The sequence below is a fragment of the Canis lupus genome, chromosome 11 (genome assembly GCF_003254725.2).
Source record: "Canis lupus dingo isolate Sandy chromosome 11, ASM325472v2, whole genome shotgun sequence".
Taxonomy (NCBI): domain Eukaryota; kingdom Metazoa; phylum Chordata; class Mammalia; order Carnivora; family Canidae; genus Canis; species Canis lupus.
In genome coordinates this window covers 57,541,625-57,567,267 of record NC_064253.1, presented here as the reverse complement: position 1 = coordinate 57,567,267, position 25,643 = coordinate 57,541,625, and the positions used below count along the sequence as shown (strand labels likewise).

The window sequence follows — 25,643 nt, the reverse complement described above, 5'->3', positions numbered from 1 at the left end:
ATCTTGGTATGACTGATCTTACCAAAGGTATAAGAATCTATTTTTAAGGCGGTCAAACAACTAAAAATCCCTCTAATGGTGTAACTGGTGACTATTTAGTTGATTAGCCCTAGACCCTGAACTAGAGAGAAGCTACCCAAACAACAGGCAGCTGGAGTGGAGGTGCACTTGCTATCTTCACACTTACCCCTATGGCTGCTAAGAACAGGATAGAAGAAATGCCCCAGTGAGAAAATACTTAGCTCCATGATCCCTACAAAGGTAGCAACTCTGTTGGCTATAAAGAGGGAGCAGACGAAGTGGATATAAATGTTTTGTACAGAACTGTGTATGATGAGTCTATGTGAGTCTAGTGAGCCTGAATTGACTCAATGCTGAACTATTGCAGAATATCCCTTTAAATTGGGAAAAGATTGCTTTACAGTATAATTCAATGGAGAAATGACTTTATGTAACAACATTCAACATCATTATTCCAAAAGAAGAGCTGTTCTCTGTTTCAAAATATTTGAGTTAAATTGATAAATGGAAGTTCCTTTATAGGGCAAAGTAAGCACATCTTTTTTTTTTTTTAAAGAGACTGTCTTTAAGGAAAAGCTCTTCACAAGCACCCTACTCTTTACTCTGTGTATAGGTTTACTTAGTTTCATGGGAAGGCTCTGGATTGTTACCTCTTATAGATGCTGACACACACAGGATACCAAAATGAGCAAACCAGGTTGAGGACAGAGGCTCCAGTCTTGAGTGGTATAAATGCTGCTTTCCCAGGCAGAGTCATTTCTAATTTTAAAATCATGTACACCATTAACTGGGCTTCACAGGGGTCAATGGGCTGGAGAGTAGCGTATCAATATGTCAATCAATACTGGGATACCCATGAATGTATCAATTGATTCTGGGACATCTGGACCAAGAATTAATTATGAGGCTATCATTATCACTTATCCTATTTAGACAGAGGGCTTTGTCTTTGGTAGAAGGCCCATGTGGAGGGGTCCCTAGCCCTAAGAAATGAATCTCAAATGGCAGGCTTGAAAGATCAACTTGAAGTCTGTGAAGTGACTTAGGACTAATGAAGGGCATTACTAAGGTTGCCATGGCGTGATAGAGGGAATCAGACTAAAGCAATGGTCCCAGACATGCGCCCAGAGATACCCCTTATTTTCAAGTGTCACAGTAGAGTGCCTTCCGGAGCTTGACCCAGTCATGTACCAATACCCCCCAGACCCAAGACTAGGAAACTAGGATCTGTGGCTAGAGCTCTAGTAACACTTGAGAAGTTCCTTCTAGATGGAAATCAGAAAGGAAAGTAGAAGGATAACACTTACTCATAAGTCGACTTATGTTCTTGGAAATAACCATCTGGTAGACACACATTTAAATGGCCTCTCACTGTGATGAGAAGTGGGTAATGTAAAATCAATAAAGCCTGCCAGCATTTTTCAGAATGTCTTACCATGAATATGAGAATAAAATCAAGCCCTCATTGCTGTTATTAAAAAAAAATTCTACAAATTATGTGTAGAAAATGAATCACTCAGAAATTGGGCAACATTATACTTTGGTAGCTTATACAAAGTGGAGAGCTCAGAGCTTGCAAATTATTCCTTCTCATAAGCAGAATACATTTTTCTTATGATGTACTTTTCTTACCAACACCATCCCTGAACCATTTAAGCAGATATATTACATTGAAAAACCTTTGAAAAGACGCAGACATGGTTTAAAGGCATCCTCACATAGTGGAGTCAGGAAGACCCAGATTCTAATACTCGTGCTAACATGCACAGCGCGACCTTGGGATTATCACAGCTTCCCTGAGCTGTTTCAAGAACAACCAGATTATGTATGTGAAAGCACGTGGCACAGCACCTGGGATCAATAAAGCTTTCAGTACTCTTTCCTTCCTTGCCTGCCTACCCAACTTCATCAGCCAGACAGCTCTCAGAAGATGTAGATGAGAGGGTGTGCATATAAATGTAAATAACTCTGGGCCAGAATGAGATAAGAGATCAGGCAAAGTTGTATTTAGCAGAGGTAAGTTTTGTTCCTAAAAATGACTTTTTATTAATAACTCAATATAGGCAGGCTGGAAACAAAGGTAGCTTGTTAGGCATCCAGACTATGCTTCCAAGTGTCCTAATAATTTCAAGAATTTTAAAGTTTTGCCTGCACCCCACCTCCCCTCCACACACACCTTCTCCACTCACTCACTCACTCACCTACTCACTCACTCACATACTCTCCCATGAAAGGACCTACCAGTCATGCCTCTAAAATGACTTATCTCAGCAGGCATGACTCTAAAACGTATAAACATTTATTTAGTTCACTTCATTGTGACTCTTTAAATACCTTTGCCCCGTGGATGAAGCTTAAAACAAATGACATGAGACAGAATAGCTTTTGTGATAATTTTTTCTTCTCTTTAGAAAAAAAAAATATGTACAAAAGAAAGCTAGGAAGAGCCAACATGAAAGTGTCAAGAAAACATTCTGATAGGTATAGATAAGGGAGCTCCTTCTCTCAAAGGAGTTACACGTTAGTTATTACCATGCTAGAAAAATGAGATGCAGTTAAAATTCTAGAACAATTAAAAGCCACAAAGTCAAGCTGTTACTCTGGGGCTCTAGGTTGTAGATGCTCTGATACCCTTTCTGTAAAATAATACTGTGCAAACTGTAAAATATTCATTTTCATATAAAGTCCATACAATATGATATATAAAACTGTTGAATTGACAGGGGAGACTGGTACAGGTTGCTTTTTGGAAAGAAGTCTGTAGTGTCACTTGCCAGCCCAAGGACATGATTCCAGAAAGATCTTGAGTTTCTTAGATGGGAGAAGCCATTATCTAAGAGAGAACCTTACATCCCCAACACCCCTTATATCCAGGAGTCTCTGCCACTTGTTTATGTAAGTAAATGACTTCATTAATATATTACTTTAACTTAGAATGCAAAACAGGTTAAGAGACAAGAACACAAAGTTCTTTTTGAAAGGAATATTTCTTTCTGCACAATTGATTTTGAGATTTACCATTAACCAACATTGCCCTCCCCTGCAACTCAAAAGTTAATTTTCACTAAAATTCAAAAGTTCTGGAGGAGGCAGCAAGTATGGTATTAAAGGGTTAAAGTGAATTGTTATATTTTTATTTCTGTGCCTATAAAACTGAGAAAAGAAGGTTTGTGTACAAATATCACAAAACAACATCAATCATTGAATCAATGTGGTTCTTCAATGCACACTGGAACAAGAAGAAAATTTTGTTGGTTTTAAAATTCTGGCATAAATATATTAAAGCTGACCAAAAAAAAAAAAAAATCAGGGCAAGCTACATCACTTCCTCATACAAAAAAATGTACAAAACATTAGCCTCTAACTAGATAAACATAATACTTGTCTTCACAGTTTGACATCAAGTAACTGTGTGTCTTGAAGTATCGAATTGGAGGGTGATAAAAAAAAAACGGCTTGTGACACCTCAGCTGTCTCAGGTGACTTCGGTCATGGAGGCAGAGTGATTCTGCAAAGACAAGCAGATGCAATCTCAGAATTGAGTTCACTGACTCGTGCACACACACTCTTCCCTTGCCATGCCCTTGTCTCCCGGCTTTGTACAGGCGTTCCCTTTTCCTGAAATGCTCTTCCAACGCCCCTCAAATTTTCACCGCTTCTGTTACATCTTCCCTGATACATATTTTTTAAAGTTTTCAAAATTTATTTAAGTAACCTCTATGTCCCATGTGGGACTCGAACCCATGACCCTGAGATCAAGAGTCGCATGGTCTACTGGTTGAGCCAGCCATATGCCCCTTAATCTTTCCTGATTTTTCAACCCAAATAAAATAATGTCCCCAACTAAACTTGGTCTCTATATAATTGTCTTATATTATACCTACTCAGCCATGTTTCAATAGAAACATTTAAGGATCTCAAAGTAACTTTGGCTGCATCCCACATTTTTAATGTAGTATTTTAATGTCAAAAGTTCTAATTTTTAAAAAATTTTCAGTATCACTTACTGAGTCATGAGCTATATAGAAATGAGTTTAATATTTTCAGATGTATAGGGTTTTTTGTTTTTAGGTATAGTTATCTTTGAATTCTTTTTCTAGAGAATGTAAGCTGTGTGATACAGATACTTTACAATTTCTTAAGACCTCTATGTGGTTTATTTTCATACTAATTCATGTGTTTTGAGGATTATATACAATGCACATTAGGTCAACCTTACTAATCATCAATATATTCACTATATTTTGTTTGCTTATTAATTAGAAATGTGTAGCAATCCATACTGTGATTGTAGCTTTGTCTCTTTTCCTTGTAATTCTATCAATTTTTGTATATACAGCTTGTTTATATAACCCTCACCTCTTGTTTATTACTTAATATTACAGAACCTTTTGCAGACCCAACATTTCCTCTTTTGTTTGAACTTAAAACCCCCAGTCCTCGGAGTCAGGAAATACAAGAAACTGTGGCATTAGATCTGATTATTACAGGCTTCTTGATGCCTGTTTATTTTTAGGACACTAGAGATTTATTGTATATTCTTGAGAGCTCAACTACGCATTTTAGAACTGGAGCATTCTGTTTTTCAAGGTACTCTAATCTGCAACATTTGTGAAAATTAGAGCTTGATGCATTTCTCGCCATAATGTGAAAAATAACTTTTCCCTTTGTGTTTTTACTTTAATAATATGCTTCCTTTTTGAAAAAACTTCTGTGGTCAATACTTTGGTCACTTTCATGTTTATAAGATTCTATTTGAGAGTAAGTGGTAAAGATAAAGTAATTCAACAGCTAAAGGTAACTAAAGGGTGACTTCAGACAGATCTCTTTAACTTTGCGGTATTTTCTATTTAATAAAAAATCTATAGTATCACTAGTGTAAAATCAAGGGGGCCATTTGAATACCTCTGGGAATATTTTCTTAAACATAAATATTCTTTTACCTCAGAATTGCTGAATTAGAAGCTCTTGGAGTAAGGTTCCCAGCATCTGGGCCTCAGTATAAATTGGGTTCTTTTTCTGCTAAGAAAAAAATGTCTCTCCCTCCTAACATCCGGAGACATGGAGAGACTTTATACCAACCCAGAGTGAGTTAATGCAATAGTTTCATCTCTAACTTCATTTCTTTAATATAAACTAGGTTTGACAGGCACACAATTGCTCAACACTAAGGGTGACTGCTCAGGTGCATGTGGGCATGGGATGCAGAGCACGGATAGTTCTAAGCTGGTCTCTTTAGGATCACAGTAATTCTGTGGGTTCCTAGAACACGGCCTCTATGAGATCACAATAACCCTATAGGACCACAAAATAATGCTTTGGAAACCTGACCATTTTTGTCTTGTTTGGGTTCTATAATTTCTTACTTTTTGGTTTCTCTTTAGTACTTGGGAAAGATTTTTAGAAAATGTACCATGTCTCAATCAACTATGCTAAGGGGAATCACAGAGGGCAAATATTCAAGTCTAGTTGATGTTTTAGAGGAAGAAAAAGTTCTGGAGCCTGGCGGCTCCATGTGGCAAAAGGGAAAGAATGTCTCAGGAGGAAGGAAAGGAGAGTGACCAGGTCTTCTCCCCATCCAGTCTTCTCCTTGAGGTATCTTGAACAGTGGGATGGATTTCACATGTCTGAATGCACACTCTGAAGAGAGGTTCATATTTTCTCTCAGATCCCAAAAGTTCTTCTTCCTGGGAAGATGGTTTTAGCCCAGAAATTACAACTTCTAATAGAAAGCACAGCTGTTGGAGTTGCACAGAGTTCTTGCCCACAGGGAAAAACACAGGGCATATTTATTTTGAAAGAACTGTAGCTCAGTTAAAATACCCTATCCCCTACTGTATGTTTCCATTTAATGCTAAGAGATAAAGGTTTCCAAATGGAATTATCCTGAATGAAAGACCAGGCTGTGTGGCCTAGTACAGCAAGTAGGGCCTTTAGAATTAGATGGGTCAGTTTTAATTTTGACTTGGTGAACTTGGGCATGTTTCTTAAACTCTTTGTGCTTTTATTTACTTCATCTACAAAACAGAATTAATAATATCAATTTCAGGACTGTTGTGAGGACTGAATGTGATCACTTGCAAAAAATGCCAATTTTCTCTTCTTGACCAACAAATAAAGAGTATAATCATCCTAACTACACGTGTGGAAACATTTGGTATTAAAAGCATGATGCTTTGTTACTTGAGTCCTCTACAGTTGGCATGAAAGTCATCACCTGAGAAGTAAATGCTCTATCCAGCATCCTGTAGCTTTACTTTGACTGCCTTTAGAAGTCCTATTGTTTCTTATTAATTTCTATTTTCTTTGGAGGTTCAGATAAGTTCCTATAATCTGATTTTAGGTTCTTGGTTTTGTCTAAAGTGTTCAGTTCAGATTTTGATTCTGGCTTGCCTCTATCCATCAAACATCTATTTCATATCTAGTGAATGCCAGAAAATATGGAGAAACATAAAACACAAGACATCATAGTGTTCAGATCCTCAAAGATCTCCAGGTTCTTGGGGGAGGCAGATATGAAGGGACACTGTTGGCATCCATGGGGTAGGACAATTCACAAAGGGCTGTGTATTCAGAAAAGGACTCATTGTATCCAGATGAGGTGATGTACATGGAAATAAAGATACATGGATAGATTTGAAAGAAGTTCAACTTACTGCCTATAGTGAATAATAATATATGTTTTGAAGGAATCTTTTATCTTTCTTGCAGAAGATCAGTTTTTGAAACTGTTTGGCACTTCAATTTCATCCAGTGTAAGTGGAATCCTCCAAACTATGGTCTAGATGTCTCTGTGACCTGGATGTTCAACTATTAATTGTTCTGAGGGAGAAGGTAGACAGAAGTATGAAGAAGGTTTCCAACAGAGGGTCTCTTTAGGATCACAGTAACTCTGTGGGTCCCTAGAACAGGGTCTCTATGAGATCACAATAACCCTATAGGGCCACAAAATAATGCTTTGGAAACCTGTGTTGGGCAGAAGCATAGGGTGGAAAGGGGATGTGCTTAAATCAGGAAATTCAAGGCAAAGGAGACAGCAGTTAAAAGAACACAGACACTGCCGTGTTTGTGGAACTCAGTACATATTTGTTTGCTTTTAAAACTCACCTTCGTCTTCAGTTGCTTCACCTCAGAAGTAGAGGCAACCACTCTGATCTTATCAGATACAAGAACATAATTAAATGGGGAATACCAGAGAGAGTCTATCTCACTATTTCATTACGAGGCATCACGATTTAGCCACTTTATCATACAATCTGTACCAACAGGCCGTATATAAATAAACTAGGCACATTTTTTTTCCAGCAAGTTATTTCTCATTAAACCAAGTCAACATTTTCACCTTAATACAGGTCAAGGGAAAACAAACAGGATACTTGGCACTGGGTTTAATGGAGTGCCCTAGTTTTCCCAAGATAGAAATAGCTCTATTGTTTTGTTTCTCTTATTAATAAAATTAGAAAGACTTCATTAAACACGAAAAGAAATAGGACAGTTCATCTCAGAGAGATGGCTGATAGTTAATAATCTTTCAACAGGGAAAAATATTATTATGTAGTATCCTGATAAGAAATACATGATAATTTCAGTGGGAGGTGATTTGCTTTTCCCTTGTACTATCTATAAAAATGGTTCTAGGGATCCCTGGGTGGTGCAGCGGTTTAGCGCCTGCCTTTGGCCCTAGGGCGCGATCCTGGAGACCCGGGATCGAATCCCACGTCGGGCTCCCGGTGCATGGAGCCTGCTTCTCCCTCTGCCTATGTCTCTGCCTGTCTCTCTCTCTTTCTCTCTGTGACTATCATAAAAAAAAATGGTTCTGTAAGGACAGAAATACAAATAAGATTTCAAGATCAATAGATTACAGAAAAATTTTAGCAGGACTCAGCCAACTGAGCAAAATGGGACAACAGTAAAAACTGTTTTGTGATTGGTTATACCCTTATCTGTCTGCTTAAAGAACCACTTGTCTCAGCTCTCCCACTTGCTAGCTATGTGGTCTCAGGCAAGTTAAATGAACATAGCTATTTTCATATTCCTATTTTAAATCTGTGAAATGGGAATTCTATCAACCCAAAAGGTGTTTGCTTAAATAAGAATGTATTTGTAAAGCACCTAGCAACTATCCCAGGCAAAAATAAGTGCTGGAAACCGTCTTTAAGGTTATTTTCAGTAGGCAAGTCTTCACCATGGCTTTTCCTGTCTTCTCAGACAAAACACATTTTTTTACTTCATTTGTATTCATAAAGTGCTTTGTGGACTTCTGATTCAGCATGCCCTATTATGATTATTCATTTATATCCACCTTCCTGATTATCTATGAGGTCTTTGAGGACAAGGATTATGTGGCTAATTATTTTTTGTTATCTGACATGAAACAAGGCCCTGATGTAAATAACTGATTGGTGAGTATGGCTGCATTAAATTTTTTGATTGTGGTCATCAAAATAGATCCAAAAGGATACTTAGTGATAATCTTTTTAAAGTGATTCCAGTTTATATCTGTTACTGAATGTAACAACACCTTTCTCTTTCCAAATATTGTCCTAGTTACTAAATCAAATTGGCCTCCCATATAATTGGTTCACATTTCATAAATGTGGTATTCCATAGTAGGTCAAGATTTCTTAAAACTGCTAAGAACTTCCTGAGGATTCACAATTGCCAAGCTCCCAAATAAATACAAGACTAACTGAGAAAAGCTTAAAGTTCCTGAAACCTTTACATCAGATTTTTATTAGTGTTGAGTGGATTCAGTGGTATCCTGCTTCCTATTAATTGTTCTGAGGGAGAAGGTAGACAGAAGTATAGAGAAGGTTGGTAGAGGAATTGATTAGTTTACCTCCCAAGATAATAGGCTTTGAGCCTGTGGGTTTGGTTTGCTAAAACCACTTTACTATACCTGTGCACTTAAGGTTTCCAGAGGGCTTTCTATCCTCGGGAAAGCCATTAGGGGTACTCCGCGGGGATCCTCAGGTTTGGGTTTAGAAGGAGATCCTTGCGTTCCTTTAAAGTTATGGACCACACACATTCCCTGCAGGATGAGGGGAAAAAAGACTGGGGTCAGACTGCAGCCATCAATGCCCGGCCATGTGTGAGGGTGGCAGGCCTTTCCCCTAGAATGTCATTGCTGTAGTGACTTTCTCCCTTTGAGCCAGAGGGTAGGGACCCTGCAAAGACCTTGGGCATGGTCTAGGGTGTTTGCCGGGCACCTGGAAGGGCTGACGAAGTATCTGACTAATTACCACATGGCCAGTGATAATCAATCCACCCCACTGAGGCTGTTTCCTCACCTGTAATAACACCAATCTCACAGATCTGTAGTGATTAAAAGACACAATGAATGTAAACCACCTCATAATAACAGCTAACATTTACTGAGGCCTTTCTGGGTCTGGCATTGTCCTGAGAATTTTACCTTCCTGCATTTACCCACTCAACAGTCTTACAAGGGAGGTACTAACATCGCCTCCAACTTAGATAAGGAGGCAGAGCAAAGTTAGATCACCTGCCCAAGGTCACACAGAAATTTCAACTCCATAGCCCCTTACTCAGACCACTACACTACTCTGCTTCTTTACAAGTACCAAAGGCATAGCCAATAATCAACGTGAGCTAGTCTTCACATTTTGTCCAAGAGGACCATCCTTAAATTACATGACTACTATTTGCTTGAGATTAAATAACTCCGTGGCAATTTTCCTCCGTTGTTTCCACGAAAATACTTTCCCTCTAAATTAGTATTCACTTTTCTTTATTTCCTACTGAGGCCCCCTTCATAGCCGAGTCTGTTTTTACCATTTTCTCTGCTTATTTCGCCCTCATGGAGTTTACCTGTTTCCATGCTCTCTCTTCCCTGGCTCTGTACCTTTGTTTCTCTCTCCAGCATCTTTGAATCTTTCCTGTCACTCTCCAAACTCTGCAGGACATTTATGTAAATATTTTCTACGTGGCTTTCTTCCATCTCACCCTCCAGCTCTGCTTAAACCCCCTCCATTCAACAAATGGGAGAAGTGGGAGGTACAGGAGCTCTGGAGTTGGAAAGACCCAGATCAGATTTATGGCTTATTGGTTGGGTGGCCATTTGGCAAGTTACTTATCTTTAAGACTAACTTTCTTCATCTATAAAATGAGGTTAAGAATATTGTCAGGCTTGTTAGCATGTGAGTTGGTGTATATAAAGAGTAAGGCACATAGTAATTGCTCAACTAAGAGTCTCCTCTCCATTTCATCTTCATAGGAAACACAAAATAAGAATGCCAGTATGCTGCAAGTATGCTCCTATCCTCAGACTCTTCTCTCCCGGTCTCCTCTCCAAGACTCCACTTTGGAAGTTTCCAGTCTTTTCTAAGACATCCATCCACTCCCATTTCCAAACTCAGTGTGCGCTTGTGAGGTGTGTACATGTGCACATGCAGATAACAGTGGGGGACCATGGAGTCTGTCTCCTGCCAGAGCAATTCAGTAGCAGTTCTGGGTCTTACACAAAGACCATTTGTGAGAAACAAATTTTGACATTTGCCATCAACTGGGAAGGCAATAACAGAGCAAACAGTAATTGATAGGTAGGAAACAGGGCTGCAAGTTACTGAGAAAAAACAAGTTTAATATTAAAGCAGGATTCGTCTACAGGGCCTTAGAAAATGCAAAGACCTTCAGAGATTTAATCCCATCAAGACCTCATGGAATAGCTTGGGACAGTTAGCACTGCTCTTTCCAGGACTGAGGGGCAGCAAAATTATTTGGCTTTTGAGCCCAAGCCTGCATTTGTGAACTACTGATCTGTCTTTGAAAACGCTCTTTTCTCTTGAAGCCACCCATACTCATTCCTCTTTTAAAAAGCAGTCATTGGGAAATATCACCTAGGGGATATGTTCGTCTCAGGATCATCTCAGTACTGCTTTTCCTGAAGCTTCACACAGACAATTTGCATTGAAGTCCTCCATCTTTTACTTTAGAAAGAAAGCTTGGATCCATTAAAAATAATTTTGAATTTGAATTAAAATTAAAATTAATTGGGAGATCAGTGTTCTGAATAAATGTGAGCATTTTCTGCATCTCAGCAGGTAAAAATGTCGGAAAACTCTAAGTTGGAGATTGGGAGAGGTGTATGTTGGGAAGGGCAAGGAGGAGGCATAGAACAAGGAAGAATTAGGTCATAGGACAGTAAGTCCATCTCTGTACCATGCCGTCTAAATGCGTGCTTTGGACCAGGGTAGGCAGGATGGGAGGAGGGATATCCAGAGTATGATGGCTTTTGTGTTTCAGGAGAAGCTTGCTGAATATGATTAGGGAATTCATTTCCTGTACAACATATGACTCTCCAAGCCCACTGATTTACTTACTGTAAATCCTCCTGGGTATATTTTAAAATCCCTAAAGAGTATTTAGAAACTGTACCTCTGCGGTATGCCCACAAAATAAAAAAGAAAGAGAAATGAATTATTGCTACATGCTACAATACAGGAATCTTGAAATAATTATGCCAGGTGAAAGATGGCAAAAAATGGATGTAGACTATATGATTCCATTCATGTGAAATCCTAGAAAAGGCAAACTCATATAGTGTGATGGAAAGATCAGAGGTGGCGTGGGAATGAAGAGAAGGAAGAGAGAGGAAGATGTATCTGTAGGTCAAAATTGATCAAACTGTACACTTCATGTGCCATTTATTATATGCCTAGCACACTTCAATAAAACTGTAAAAAGACAAAAACAATAAAAATTAACATCTTCACTTCCAACCCAACTGAGATGAAAAGATTTCCTAGTTGAGCAGGTGGCTAGGCCCCCATCTATTTGAGGAACTAAAATCATCAGAAATGTAAGGATATGGAGAAAACTGTATTAGCCAAAACTCTTCTCCAGAAAGATTACTACATGTGGTTGAGAGCCATCTGGAGTGGCAATAAGACCCCAAGAGCCATGTTTTAGATGGTAATAGAAGCCTTCTAATTTTAGTCTGGGTGTGGCTAGAGGAGGGTTTTCTTACTGCTGAGTGGGATATACAAGTGTGAGGCCTGAGAAGGGCTGTCTGCTTCCACCCATGGTCTTTGTTTCTGTTCTTCTTTCAAGCAACACTTAGCTTCTGCTTTCAATACATTCTGAACAAATATTTAAAGAACATTGCTAAAAAAGAAAAAAACAACATTGCTTTGATGCTATGCTAAATTTCTAGTCTGTCAGGCCTCACTCCTCAGCCCAGCGTTGAAGGAAGTAGAGTAAGCCATCCTCCCCAGGCATTCCTCTTCATGACTCTCAGGAGGAATATACAATCATATTTCTTGGGGAAAAAAAACATACTTTGGAAGTCATTTCTGCAGCAAAAAGATGCATAATACTTGGGGAAAAATTGCAACTTGCAAGGCTGGGGCAGGAGGAACACCGATTTACACTGTGGCCTGGCCAATCTGACCTGCCGTGATCCCAGACAGCCTTTCAGAGGGCACGAGACAGAAAAGGTAGAAAGAGGGAAGCCGACCTACCAGGAACAGGGCTACAGCAGTGCCCAGGATGAAGCCTGCAATCACATCGGAGCAGTGGTTCCGATACTCAGAGACCCGATTGAGGCCTGTCAGGAAGGCTGTGCAGAGGGTCCCCAGGCACAGCACTGGTTTAGCCAGTCGACTGCTCTTTGTCTTGATTGTGCTTGTGATGTACATCTGGAACAGGACAGAGACCACGGAGTGACAGGCAGCCTGTGTGTATGGTGCACACCCATGCATGCACGAACATGCACCAGCACAAGCAAACAGGGTCCAAGCCCAAGGGGCCACTGTGACTAGTTGAACAATTCCACTAGGTCTCGTAGGAAAGAGTTTGGGTAGGAAACGAGTGCAGCAAGAAGAACAAAGAGCCATACACGAATCACGTTGTTCTGTATTCCAGTAGGCCCATCTATAGAAATAGTGATGCAGGGAATGGCCATGTAATAAAGATCAGCTTTAGAGCATGCAGTTTTTATGCAACAAATTAAAAATCACTTGGGGTATTTGGAAACCCATATATAATGTCAGATTCCAAATAAACCTTCTGTGAGAGTTTATGGAAGATAAGGTCAGGTAGGTGAGTGGCTGTACATTTTACTTTTGGTGTTCCTCAGAGTTCTAGTTGATTCTTCACACTTTTAGGCAACAAATACAAAAGCATTGACTGATTAGTTGATTGAAGTAGAACTTCCAAATGAGTGTGTCACACAAACAGGTTTTAGTTGTGCTAGAAACCTGATTCTCACATTCCTTGGAACAGTTGTGATCAGCTCTCTCTATCCATTTACTCTAGTGTGTTTTAAAACATTTAAGCTTCTCTACAGGTCCACGACATCCGAAAGATTGGGAAGACCTGCCTGAGGAAAAGATGATGCAATTTTATGACACCTGAGATGTAGGCTGTTCACTATTGTGGGGAGCTGGGCAAGACTCTTAAAGTTTCAGAGGCTCCGTTATTAAATGGGTGTTTGGTGGTGTCTGAAAGTCAAGTTAGAACACCTTCGGCAATGGTTACAGGAAACCACTAGAGGGCATTACTGATCTAACCCATAATTTCTTTAAAAATTTGAAAAATGAGCTTGCAACTCTGAGAAATAGTAAGTAAGCTAACATTAATAATTGATAGAGTGTTTGTATGTCCTGAGCACAGACAAGTTCAAATAGATGTATTTTACAATTTCACAATGGAAACTTAATTTCCTAACTTCACAATTCACAACAGTGGTGTGAATGCAGGAAGACGGGAGTGTCTATTACATGTAATAGATGTGCTGTGAAAAACTAGGCTTGGATCAGTTACACAAATGAGAGCACATCATGACATCACTCTGACGCTGTACAGGAAATGTTACTTAACATCTATACTCGATATATTTATCTTTAGTATTTTCTGTTGTTTTTTAGGTACACCCTTTATAAATCTTTCCTATAAGATTACAAACTATTAAGGGCATGGGCTTATGGTTAGTATTCTTCACAGTATTAACCAGAACTTAGAAGATCCTTGTTGAATAATTTCTGAAAGCACTTCACACATAATAGGGGCTCAAAGAGTGTTCACACAATTGGAATCTTATATCTAGGTTTATCTGATTGTAGTCTGTCTGTGGGGCATGATTTGAATTGGATTGTACCTGAATCCTTGAATACACGTGCTACAGCAGCATCTATTCTGAGTGAGCAGACTTCTTTTTTTCTCAAAAGAAATTTATATCTCATTTGATGAAACAATAGATTATTATGAGTAACAGATTTATTTTTATAACGGTGTTATACAAATTTCACACGGCAATGAGTTGAGTTTGATAAATATACAGAAAAGGGTTCAAGAGTATGTTGTTTCATATAACTTAGGTTCTAGATAATTTAGAATAAATGGATATTTTGAAAGTTGAAGAATATGCCAAATGCCTGAGAGGATTTCCTTTGTTTAAAAACTATGTGCCAATCTATCGATTGATCAATTCATCCATGTATCTATCATAAGGCAAAGAAGTCTTTCCAAGCTACAATTGACCTGTTTTGTAAGTTGAGGCTTTATGTTATCTACATGCATATTTCCTTAATGTGGGGGCAGGTAAAATAATTTTTAATCATATATTCATTAAAAAGTAGACCTAAAAGGAATAATTAGGAAAGCTAATTTTGGATAATTGGGGGTTGACAAATTCATCCTACAGATATGATCCTATGAACGTGACACAAAGGAACCATTGTTTTGAAGAGAATATTCAGCAATTTACTTTAAACTGTACTGAATAGACCAGGCCTGTAGTCAGTCACCTTCTTTCCACCCTGAATGTATGCATTTGGGTGATGTCAGGGACACTGTCTCCTCAGAGGCAGACTCTCATAAGAGAGTGCAGATACTCTCACTGGAGCGGGTGGGAACAAGCTCCCCTGGGGGGTGGAGGGAGTCTTGCTCAGAATTTCCAGGAAGAATGGATTTAAAGGGGTCTTTCCTCTGCCTTCTCATTCCTTTCCCTTTCATTAAGAACCACTAGACTAGTCATACTTAGAATATAAGTTCAAGTAAGGAAAAGGTGTATTTTCGACCACTCGTTGCTCTTCCACAGGTAAATGCACTGGATATCCAGCCTTTGAGCAGATCCCTAAACCTCTATGCTCCTCATTCTAAGGAAGCACAGGCCAGAGAAAGGGGAGATGAAGTCATTTCCAAAATGGATACAATTAAAGAGTAGGAAAATAAAAGGGACACCATTGTTTCTTCTTATATCTTAAGATGTGGTACACGCGTTAGTTTTTTTTTCTGTGATGAAAGCAAAAAATGTAAAGAGAACATTTATACTCTAGTGAGCGCAGTTAGAGCCTGTATGATTTGGGGAGGAATGAGAAAAGCGCAGTTAGAGCCTGTATGATTTGGGGAGGAATGAGAAATGAACTTTTGGGTGTTGGGGGTGTTGATCATCCGCCTCTTCTGGCTAAATGAAGAAGAGTGTCGGAATGAGCAGAGGAAAGCTATGTTTTTCTCCTGGGTCTCCTGCACTACTCAGGCAGCCGTTTGCAGGAAGACCCACATTTACAAATTTGTAGGCAGGTGTGAGAAATGTGTGCTCTTCTGGAATCAATGAAAACTTTGGCAAAGAGTGTTGTTGTGGGCGGCGAGAGAATCCCAAATGCGGTGCCAGGAGCCTGGGTCCCAGCTTTAACTGTGAGCTCTCAGCTATTCTTGGAGCCCCAGTTTCTGCATCTGTAAAATGGGAAGATTTGACTAGGAGATTATCAACGTTGCCAGATTAATAGCCTCTGGCAGGTCAGTATATCACCCTGGGATGCTGGGGGTGGGGGCAACAGCGTGATCTGTACAGGAGAAACATGCTGTACCACGTTTCATGCCCCACTCTCAGTGACAGTGATGAAAGAGAGAACGAAGGCGAGGGGGCAGAGAGACTCCCATCTCAGCCAAAAGCTCGTCTTGGGAGTGACAGCAAGACTGGGATACTCACCGTGGCATATAAGGCGGAGTAAATGCTCAGAGCGGCGTGTTTGGAGGGAAAGGATCTCCGAGCCTTTTCTATCACTTCCATGTCCCCAGTACAAATGTTCCCATTGTTTATGAACTGGTGGTGTGCCCGGCAGTCTGTACTGGTGTAGTTCGGCTTGCACACCGTCAGGAAGTATGGCGTGAGGTGCCCTGTGACCACTTGTCCGGCGTTTACAAAAATGTCAGTAGCAAAAAGTCCGAAGGCAAATACCCCTACAAGGAGATTTGAAATGATTAGGAATGGTGACGTGTGTACAGTTTTGTCCCTGAGAGAAAACACAGTGGTCGGAGTCTGCAACAACCTGTCAAAAAGGACCTCACCAAACTGTCCCCTCACTTTTCTCTTTGCAGGGAGTGGTGCCTGCTTCCCAACTCATTGTTTCTTCCAAACTTAAGTGGACATTCTGCTGTTAGCACTGTATTGTTTTATATAAGTAAGTCAGAAACAGCATATTCTAATGGAAAGAACTAGAATTCTGGATTTATACAGATTTGTGCTCCATCCAGCCCTAGAGTTATATTCACTCAGAGTCTCAGTTATTTGCCTTCTCTGAACCTTGGGACCCTCAGTCACAAAATGGTTGTGGGGTGGGGGGGGCGGAATGATACCTCACAGGGAAGTTGGAAAGATGACATAGGATAGGTACAAAATACCCATATTTTGTGTCTGGCTTCAATCGCTACTCAACATCAGTTAGTTTCCACCTTTTCCAATAGAAAATATATTCTCTCCAGGGTCCTGTTTGGAAATGCAAATACTCCAAGGGGATCTATATCTATAGTATCATGGCAGCTGAGAGGGAATGAGGTTGTTAGGGTTTTCTCTCCCTTAATGAGAGAAAAAAGGTCATTCCAGAAACCTTGATTGAATTGGATGTTTCACTTGACGTTGGGCAGGGAAAATGAGAAGAAAGGACGAGTGTTACACGTTGCTACTGCTGATGTAATGTTTCCACAAACTGAGCTGCTTAAAACAACACAGTGTATCCTCTTCTAGTGCTAGTGGTCTGACATCCAAAATAGGTTTCACTGGGGTAAAATCAAAGTGTTGGCAGGGCTGTGTTCCTTCTGGAAGCTTGCGGCTAGAATTCAATCTTTGTCTTTTCTAGCTCCTAAGCTGCCTTCATTCCTTGTCTCGTGACCCCCCTTCCAGCAATCACATCATTACGACCTCTGCTTCTAATGACACTTCCTTCTTTGACTCAGAGTCTCCTGCTTCCCTCTTATAGGGACCTTGTGATTACATTGGGTCCACCTGACTAACTCAGGATCCTCTCATCTCACGAGCCTGAATTTAATCACACCTGTCAACTCCTTTTTGTCATATAAGGTAACAAATCCACAGTTTCCAGGGATCAGGATACAGACATTCTGGGAGAGGAGGGCGTTATTCTTCCTGCCACACTGACTTTGCTGTTTGGCTGAGAATCCTGTGGGTAGGCTTTGTTTCTTGGATTTTATCTGTCCTCTGGCAAATTCCACAGGATTAGTCTCAATACGATTGCACATGGTAAAGCAGAGTTCCTTATAGGAAGCGTCGCTGTGACCGCTTCCAGAGCCCATCCACTACAGCTGTAGATTATCCGTGGACTATTGTCTGTTAAATATATGAAGAAGGGCTGCAGAGCCGAGGTACATACAAGTTGTTCGAAGGGATAAAGACTTCCGAAACGCAGCTCAATTATGGGAGTGGTTGGCAAGTGTGAGAGGCAGTGTTAACCCTTCTAAATGTCAAGGATCTGCTATAGTTTCAATTAAATTTCTACCCAACTTTGCCTCCCATATTCAATGTCCTCGATCTGCAAATTGTGCTGATATCAGCACCCAAAAGTTAATCCATTATAGCAGAAGTGAAGACAAGTTTGGCTGGAACCTTCATCCGGTTTTCATTTTGATCTGTATTGATTGCTGTAATTTTCTTTTTTGTGGCTTTGCCAGGATGTGCTTTATCACAATGAGAACTGGCTCTTTTAATAGCTTCAGCCGGCTCACTCTCAGAGGGTCTGACCTCTGAGAGTAGGCAATCATTGATCATTCGTGGCAATTTTCACCCCCAGGTTCTGGAAGTCTGAATGGGTAGAAATGTTTTTACACCTTCCAGCAAGATTCTTAAAGACCAGGTCTCTGGCTTTTTCAAGTGGCAATAAGTCTGGGCATACTTTTCCAGGAAACTAGGGTAATTTATGATTTGAAAAAGGAAAGGTGACAGCACTTTCCTCTGGCATTTTATTTGTCAGAAGTGCTTCCAATTAGGACGGGCTTGTTCATTCAGAGATGGGATTTCTAGGCTCCTTGGATCCGTGTCTGAAGTGTCAGCACTGTGGTCATGGTGATTCTGCGATGGGCAGCTCTCCCCTTTAGTGTTCTGTGATATTTTTGCAGAAAGTTTCTTTCCCTTCTTCTTCTCTGCCTCCTTAGGATTGTCTCTGCTTCTCCTGATGGCTTAACAAGCACCTGCTTTCCAATCACTTCATACTGGTGCATTTGATCTATCTTCAGAAGGGCATTGTGGCAGCACGGGGAATCCACCTGCCTGACACGGGCCATGCCAACAAAGGGCTGTAGAACCTGCAGCAGCGATTCACAGATAATGTCAGCTCACACAGGGCCTTTGTAATACACTCCCGCCACTGCTCCTAACCCTGAGCTCCTTGTGTGTATTTTACAAGCCTCAGAAGCTAACAATAGCTACTTTTGTCCTTTAGGCTTGGGTGGAACACCATTTATGGTCTTCTGTATTGCAACGTGTGATTGAAGGAGAGGTTTTTAAAATGTCTATAGAACCTACGTTGGTGTCAAAAATTCTTTAAGTGAGGTCATAGTTTTGGAATTTTAACAGATACATTTTTTCATTCCTATAACCTTCCGTAGTGGGTTCTATTTATCTTTATGAATCTGCTCCCAAAAACATTCCTTGCTTCAGCGGAGCTGATCACATTTATGAATGGATTTACAGCCAACACAATAGTCTACAGTGCTTTTGGTTTGCCAGAGCTATGTGCCTGAGATACTTGTCATTATTGTTGTTGCTTTGTATGGGAATCCAAAAAGGGTTGGATGGGAAGACTTTGAACCATGGTCTGGAGGATGAGACCACTGAGTTTAAAAAATCAACCTTAAAGCAGGGGAGGATGTGGTTGGGGATGACACACGAGGAAGAGATAGAACTCTGGTTGAGGGAGTGAAGAGGCACTCCCATACTCCACCTCATGCTGGTTGTCAAACCCAGGGGCAGGGCAATAGAAAGCTCCAGAGCGATTTTTGGAAATCTAATTGAAATATGTCCATCTCTCTCAGCATAGAGCTCAGGAACCCTGAAAACCTTTTAGAGAAGCTTCGCATCCAGCACGGAATCGGAATAGGGTGCCCATATTAGCAATGGCAGAGAGAGGGTCAAATTGGTTGAGCCCGAGCACCACCTCTAGACTCACAATTCTGGCAGGTTTAGGGTAAGTGGTTGTAAATTCCTCCATCCCTAAAGGATGACAGGCATTAGAATGGAGGGGACAGGAGGCCTAGAAAGGCTTGGAATTAGGACTAAGAGATTGATGATGATGTCTGTGGTCCTTGTCAGGATGACAGATCAGCTACGGAAACCTGAACATGCATCTTTGTGGCCTAAATATGATACCTGTCAGGCAAGCCAAAGGATGAAGAAAGAGGAAGACAAAGGTATTAAAAAGTCCTCCCCCCCACCCTCAGGATTTTATCTATGTTCATATGATCTCAATATCTTGGGAAAAGTTAGGATCTTTGATCACTAGCAATTTAGGACATGGAGGTAAAACTCCAGGACCTGGTCCCTGCTATGGAATCGGTGCAGGGTTCTACCCCTTTACTCAATCATGAGCATAGCAGAAGCAGTGATAGAACCAGGAAATGTGCATAAGGAGAACTCCCAAAGCTAGAGATAATTGGCATGCTAGAAAAAGAAAATAGGACTCATACCAGGATACCTTTAGGCCTTCCAAACAAAGAACTGGTCAAAGTACATAGCCAGACTGCCTGGTGCCAAGGAGGATGCTACTGTTTTGCACATAGGTGATCTTCATTGGGCAGCCTAGCCCCAGATTGTAGGCTGGTAATGGAGTGGGAAGGGATTGGAGGGGTGAGGGAAGGACTAAATTCCCTTTTGCCACAAAGATCCTGTAACTTTAGGTGGAACCTCTAAACTGAAGGCCAACTATTCTATATTAAATTATAAATGTGTAATTTCCAGTTTAAGATGGCACCTTGCTGATTGCCTCTGGTAAAGCATCTCTCAATTGTCTACTAAAGTATACATGATGCCTGTGTAAAAAAGATGGAAACTCCTAATGCCAATCCAAAGGGAGAATCAGGAAAGGGTTTCCACTATCAGTGACATGGAGTGGGTTTTCTCTCTCCCTCTCTCTCTCTCTCTCTCTCTCTCACGCACACTTTTACTTCATGAAAAATTCAAGCGTCTCCTTAGAAGAGAGAGATCAGGGGAGAAAACCTAGGAAGAGATTTCCTTTCCCTCCTACCATCTGGCCCCTGACTCAGAGATTCAGAATTGAGATTGCTCAGAAAATAGGGCTGTGGTCACTCTACTGGATGAGTTCTGCTCTTTGAATTTGCTTGAAACTGTTTCTTCTCCTTCTTCATTCTTCTAAATGTATTCAGAGACACACTCCTGGGCAACAGATAGGTGGGAAATGGCAGAGGCATAGCAGCGGCCTCTTCTGGGAACAGACCCATATGCTCTAGAGAGCAGTGTGTGCTGGGCACTGTAGTTTTGTGTGCTTTTCATCTTTACAGCAGTGGGGTACAAGGGGATGCCAATTCACTGGAGCTAAAGAGCTCCACCAGAAAGCCTGCTAACTGAGGACTGGACTTGTGCTGGGCATGCCAACCTGCTCTCAAGCTGTAGCTCTGAAGCCAAGAGCAAGCCACATTTCTGTCTGTTGATGAATTCTATGTATAGTGGATAGGAAGAAGGAAACAATCACATACCGCATAGGGTCTTGGAAAAAATAATCCTATTTTAGATTGGTATGATACTATTTTACTTTTTCAAACCTTGTGTTCCAGTAGGAATTTTACATTTGTGTGATTATTTAGTGATGTCCATCTCTCTCATTAGAACTATAGAATATACAAGTTCTCTAAGAGCATGGAACACATCTAATTTAACATTGCATGTGAGATACCATATGATCAAACTTGGCGCATAGTAAACATTTAGTACATATTTGTGAATCAATTAATGAACTTCTAAGGAAACTTCAGAGTAATAATAGGAGAAGAGGATAAAAAAGCATAGGAACTGGGATCCCTGGGTGGCGCAGCAGTTTAGCGCCTGCCTTTGGCCCAGGGCACGATCCTGGAGACCCTGGATCAAATCCCACGTCAGGCTCCCGGTGCATGGAGCCTGCTTCTCCCTCTGCCTATGTCTCTGCCTCTCTCTCTCTCTCTCTGTGACTATCATAAATAAATAAAAATTTAAAAAAACAGCATAGGAACTTGTCCAAATTTTCTAGCTCATGTTGGTGTCTCACATCCCCGATTCTATTAAACATAGGATTGACATTAAACCATTTAGGATGTAAATTGTAGGGACCATGTCTCTTTTTTATAAACTTCACAAAATCCAGCATAGTGCTAGGCACTTAGAGAATAAAGAAGATAACTGAAAACTGGGGTCTTATAAGTGTCTCATAGATCAGGAAACTTGTAAATCTTCATTTGAAAATTAAAGAATTCTCCATTTTCAATGCAGCAAGAATGAAAAAACGATCTTCAACTGGAATATAGAGATTCCATTATACACACAGGAAAGACGTCCTACCAAGGAAATCTGTGAAATACAAGGAATCTGGAAATCACGATCAGCTTGGGTACAGTTTTATATTTAGACATCTTTGAGACAAACGTCCCCATTTCTGACCCTGAGAACTTGCAATAGTTGTCAGTTTAAATATTAACACAGAGGCACATGAAAATCATGACCCCTACCTATTTTCATGTGGAAAAACTAACATATAGAACTTTCAAAAGAAAAGGATATCGAAAAGGACATAAAAATGAGTTATCTGGGTTAGGTTGGTAACTGTACTCTCTGAAGAGGGGAGGAAATCCCACTCCTCCCTCAACACATGTTCTCAGCTTCTTATCAAACATTTCTAAAAGAGGGCTGCTCTCTTGTCTATGTTTGGTGAAACAATGCAGTGAAAGAGAGGACTGAAGAACTATTGTGCTGTGTGACATTGAGAATGCTTTGAACATTTTCTTGTGTTCAAAATTTAACCAGCTTTGTGAATCTTTTGTCATAGCTTTCCTACTATGATGTTCAAAAAACAAGGAACATATCAGTTCTTAGCCTTTGTTTTAGTGGAAAAGGATAGGAAAATCCTATCCTACACAAACGAGTACAAGATTGGCATGGGTTCATCAGTGCCATTTTTGATAGTGGAAGGGTAACACCTAAGGAACTCTTATGTTCAGTTTCCTCAACGTACATTCTGGCTCGATCACCAACTCTTAATTTTAAATCTCATCCTTCATCAAATCCCCATTGTAAATGAAATACAAGATACAAAGAATTGCACGGAGTTCCTTTTTGCTTTTACTTTTGCCATATCTAGATCCTTAGTGGAAAATCTCAGTGGAGAAAGTCACCTAGCTGGCGTTCTCAATTCCGTGAACTCCATTCTTTCAGGAAACAACCATTTCTTTAGGCAAAGGAAGATGATGCAATGTCTTCTTTTTCACATGCTTTATTCAAACTGAAAGTTTCCTAATGAGGAGACTTATCTGTGGTTACCATGTTCATTCCATTTCCTTGCAAGGATGTGCTGCACAAATGAGATGTTTGAATAAGAGTGCCATGGATACTAGGGAATAATAATAATAAAAATAACAGCAACAATAGCTAATATGCTACGTTTAGTATGTACCAGATACTGGCCTACATGCTTTAGAATGTAGTTCACTCAGTCCCCACCACAACTCTATGAGGTAGACAACTGTTAGTATGCCCACATTTCACAGATGAGGAAACTGAGGCATAGAGAGGCAATTAACTCAATCAAGAAGAGCTGGGATTAGAAACTAAATAGTATGGCTCTAAATCCATATATATATATATATTTTTAAAGATTTTATTTATTCATGAGAGACACAGAGAGAGAGAGAGGCAGAGATATAGGCAGAGGGAGAAGCAGGCTCCACGCAGGGAGCCCGACATGGGACTCGATCCTGGGTCTCCAGGATCATGCCCTGGGCCGAAGGCGGTGCTAAACCACCGAGCCACCCGGGCTGCCCAATCCATATATTTTTTTAAAGATTAAATTTATTTATTTGACAGAGAGAGAGAGCATGAGCAGGGGGAAGGGTAAAGGGAGAGGAAGAGAGAGAGAATCTCAAGCATGAGAATCAAGAGAGAGAATCTCAATCTCCATGCTCAGCATGGAGTCAGAGGTGGGCTCTATCTCACGACCCTGAGATCTCTACCTGAGCAGAAACCAGGGGTTGGATGCTTAACCAACTGAGCCACCCAGGTACCCCTAAATCCATACCCTTAATCATAATCTTCTAAGCTTATATTTTCTTTTTTTTTTACATTTTTATTTATTTATGATAGTCACACAGAGAGAGAGAGAGAGAGAGGCAGAGACACAGGCAGAGGGAGAAACAGGCTCCATGCACTGGGAGCCTGACGTGGGATTCGATCCCGGATCTCCAGGATCGCGCCCTGGGCCAAAGGCAGGCACCAAACCGCTGCACCACCCAGGGATCCCTAAGCTTATATTTTCTACTTAAAATATGAGTAGGCATAAGGCCATGATAAAAAGCACTTTAGTTCTATTTGCTTGGTCACACACACACACACACCTACACACACACACAGGCATTGAGAAGAGACAAGGATTTAGAACATGGCCCCAATGGAATGTATTGTATTTGTTACAACAGAGCAAGGGTTCCTCAATATTTTAGGCAATAGTTTTCCAACAAGAATATGATAGAATACTTGAGATATGTTATCATTGAATGAGGTGCTTTCTTCACCACTTTGGCAATGGATCTGACTTCTTTTCTAGTATAATACAACACAATCAGTGCACACTGATCTACATATCTCAAATATTATTTTATGCTTCAAAAAGAAGTTTCTCATACAATTGAATATATCAGTTCCTTGGACAGTTAATTTCAGGTGTTCACAAAATAAGATCTTGTGGTCTCTGTTTCCTACAGATGCCATGAAAACACCAAATGCTGATAGCAGTCTACTTGTCTTGATAGTATGACTTTAATCCTAAGAATAATTTTATTTAAATAAATGAATCTGAGCCTCAGATACTTTATATCACAGGGTTATTATGCAAATCACAGAAATAGTTGTAAGAACATTTTATAAATTGTGAGCTTGATACAGATATTAGTTACTATTATTTTTATAACTAAGGGAAATAAATGTTCTCAGTACAGGTGTTTTAAATAAATTGATTATACAATTATTTTTATTTTTTAAAAAGATTTTATTTATTTATTCATGATAGACACAGAGACAGAGAGAGAGAGGCAGAGACACAGGCAGAGGGAGAAGCAGGCTCCATGCAGGGAGCCCGACATGAGACTCGATCCTGGGACTCCAGGATCATGCCCTGGGCCAAAGGCAGGTGCTAAACCACTGAGCCACCCAGGGATCCCTATACAATTATTTTTAAAACACAGGAAGGAAACAAGAACTTTATAATTCTGACAACTTCAATCAAATATTCGATTCTGTGATGTGTTATTCATTCTTTGTATTAATAAAGCAGCTATTACACTATGATGAGCTGGTGGTTTTAAAAAAAATACCCTATAGTTGTCATTATAACTACTCATCAATAAGTGAACATAACAGATAATTACTTAATAAAGATGATGGGTAATCAACTAGAAAACCCCCCAAATATTTTTATAAATGAAAGAACACACATATTTCTACTTTGCCAAAACACAAATTACATAATTTTCTGTATGGTTTCATCTCAACAGGAGTGTCTACTTTAGTCCTCCTTTCTGAGGACACAATTTCTCAGTGTTTTTCTCTCAAGTTTCTGATTCCCTGCTTATTTTTGCTACCTTTTTTTTTTGTATATTTGTTTATTGGAGTTAGATGTGCCAACATATAGCATAACACCCAGTGATCATCCCGTCAAGTGCCCCCCTCAGTTTGCTAGCCTTTAAATATATGCTCCCCAGTTGCCCTAGGCAGTGTGTGGATCCAAATGCTGGTTGAGAGAGACAAAGATCCTAAAAGTTTGCCAGAGGCAGTGGAATTTTTTCTTTTTAATTAATTAATTAATTAATTAATTAATTTATTTAGACTGTGCATGTGTGTGGGGAGGGGCAGAAGGAGAGGGAGAGGGAATCTCAAGGGGACTCCATGCTGAGCACAGAACCTGACACCAGGCTCACTCTCACAACCCCAAGATCATAATCTGAGCCAAGACAAGAGTCAGATGCTTACCTCACTGAGCCACACAAGTGCCCCAAGGCAGTGGAATTTTACAATAAAATGGAGAATGTGGATGCAAATGATTCTAGGAAGTATGCCCCAGATGCAAACTAAATGTGGAGAGGGAAGATTTTAGATTCCCTACCTATCAAAGAATGTA

At 40.2% G+C, this 25,643-nt stretch overlaps 1 protein-coding gene across 18 annotated transcripts in view; it reads right to left on the bottom strand.

The window, feature by feature from the left end:
* Positions 1 to 2,400: 2,400 nt before the first annotated feature.
* The window catches only part of PLPPR1 (phospholipid phosphatase related 1), a 554,792-nt gene continuing 531,549 nt past the window's right edge, over positions 2,401 to 25,643 (bottom strand). For all 18 annotated transcript variants that reach the window (XM_049116313.1, XM_049116319.1, XM_049116317.1 and 15 more), the window contains 4 exons: positions 15,974 to 16,224; positions 12,504 to 12,680; positions 8,921 to 9,052; positions 2,401 to 3,529 (listed from right to left, as the gene is read on the bottom strand). In XM_049116313.1, the coding sequence (XP_048972270.1) occupies positions 3,497 to 3,529; positions 8,921 to 9,052; positions 12,504 to 12,680; positions 15,974 to 16,224 (593 nt within the window). In that variant the 3' untranslated portion in view covers positions 2,401 to 3,496. The remainder of the gene's footprint in view (positions 3,530 to 8,920; positions 9,053 to 12,503; positions 12,681 to 15,973; positions 16,225 to 25,643) is intronic.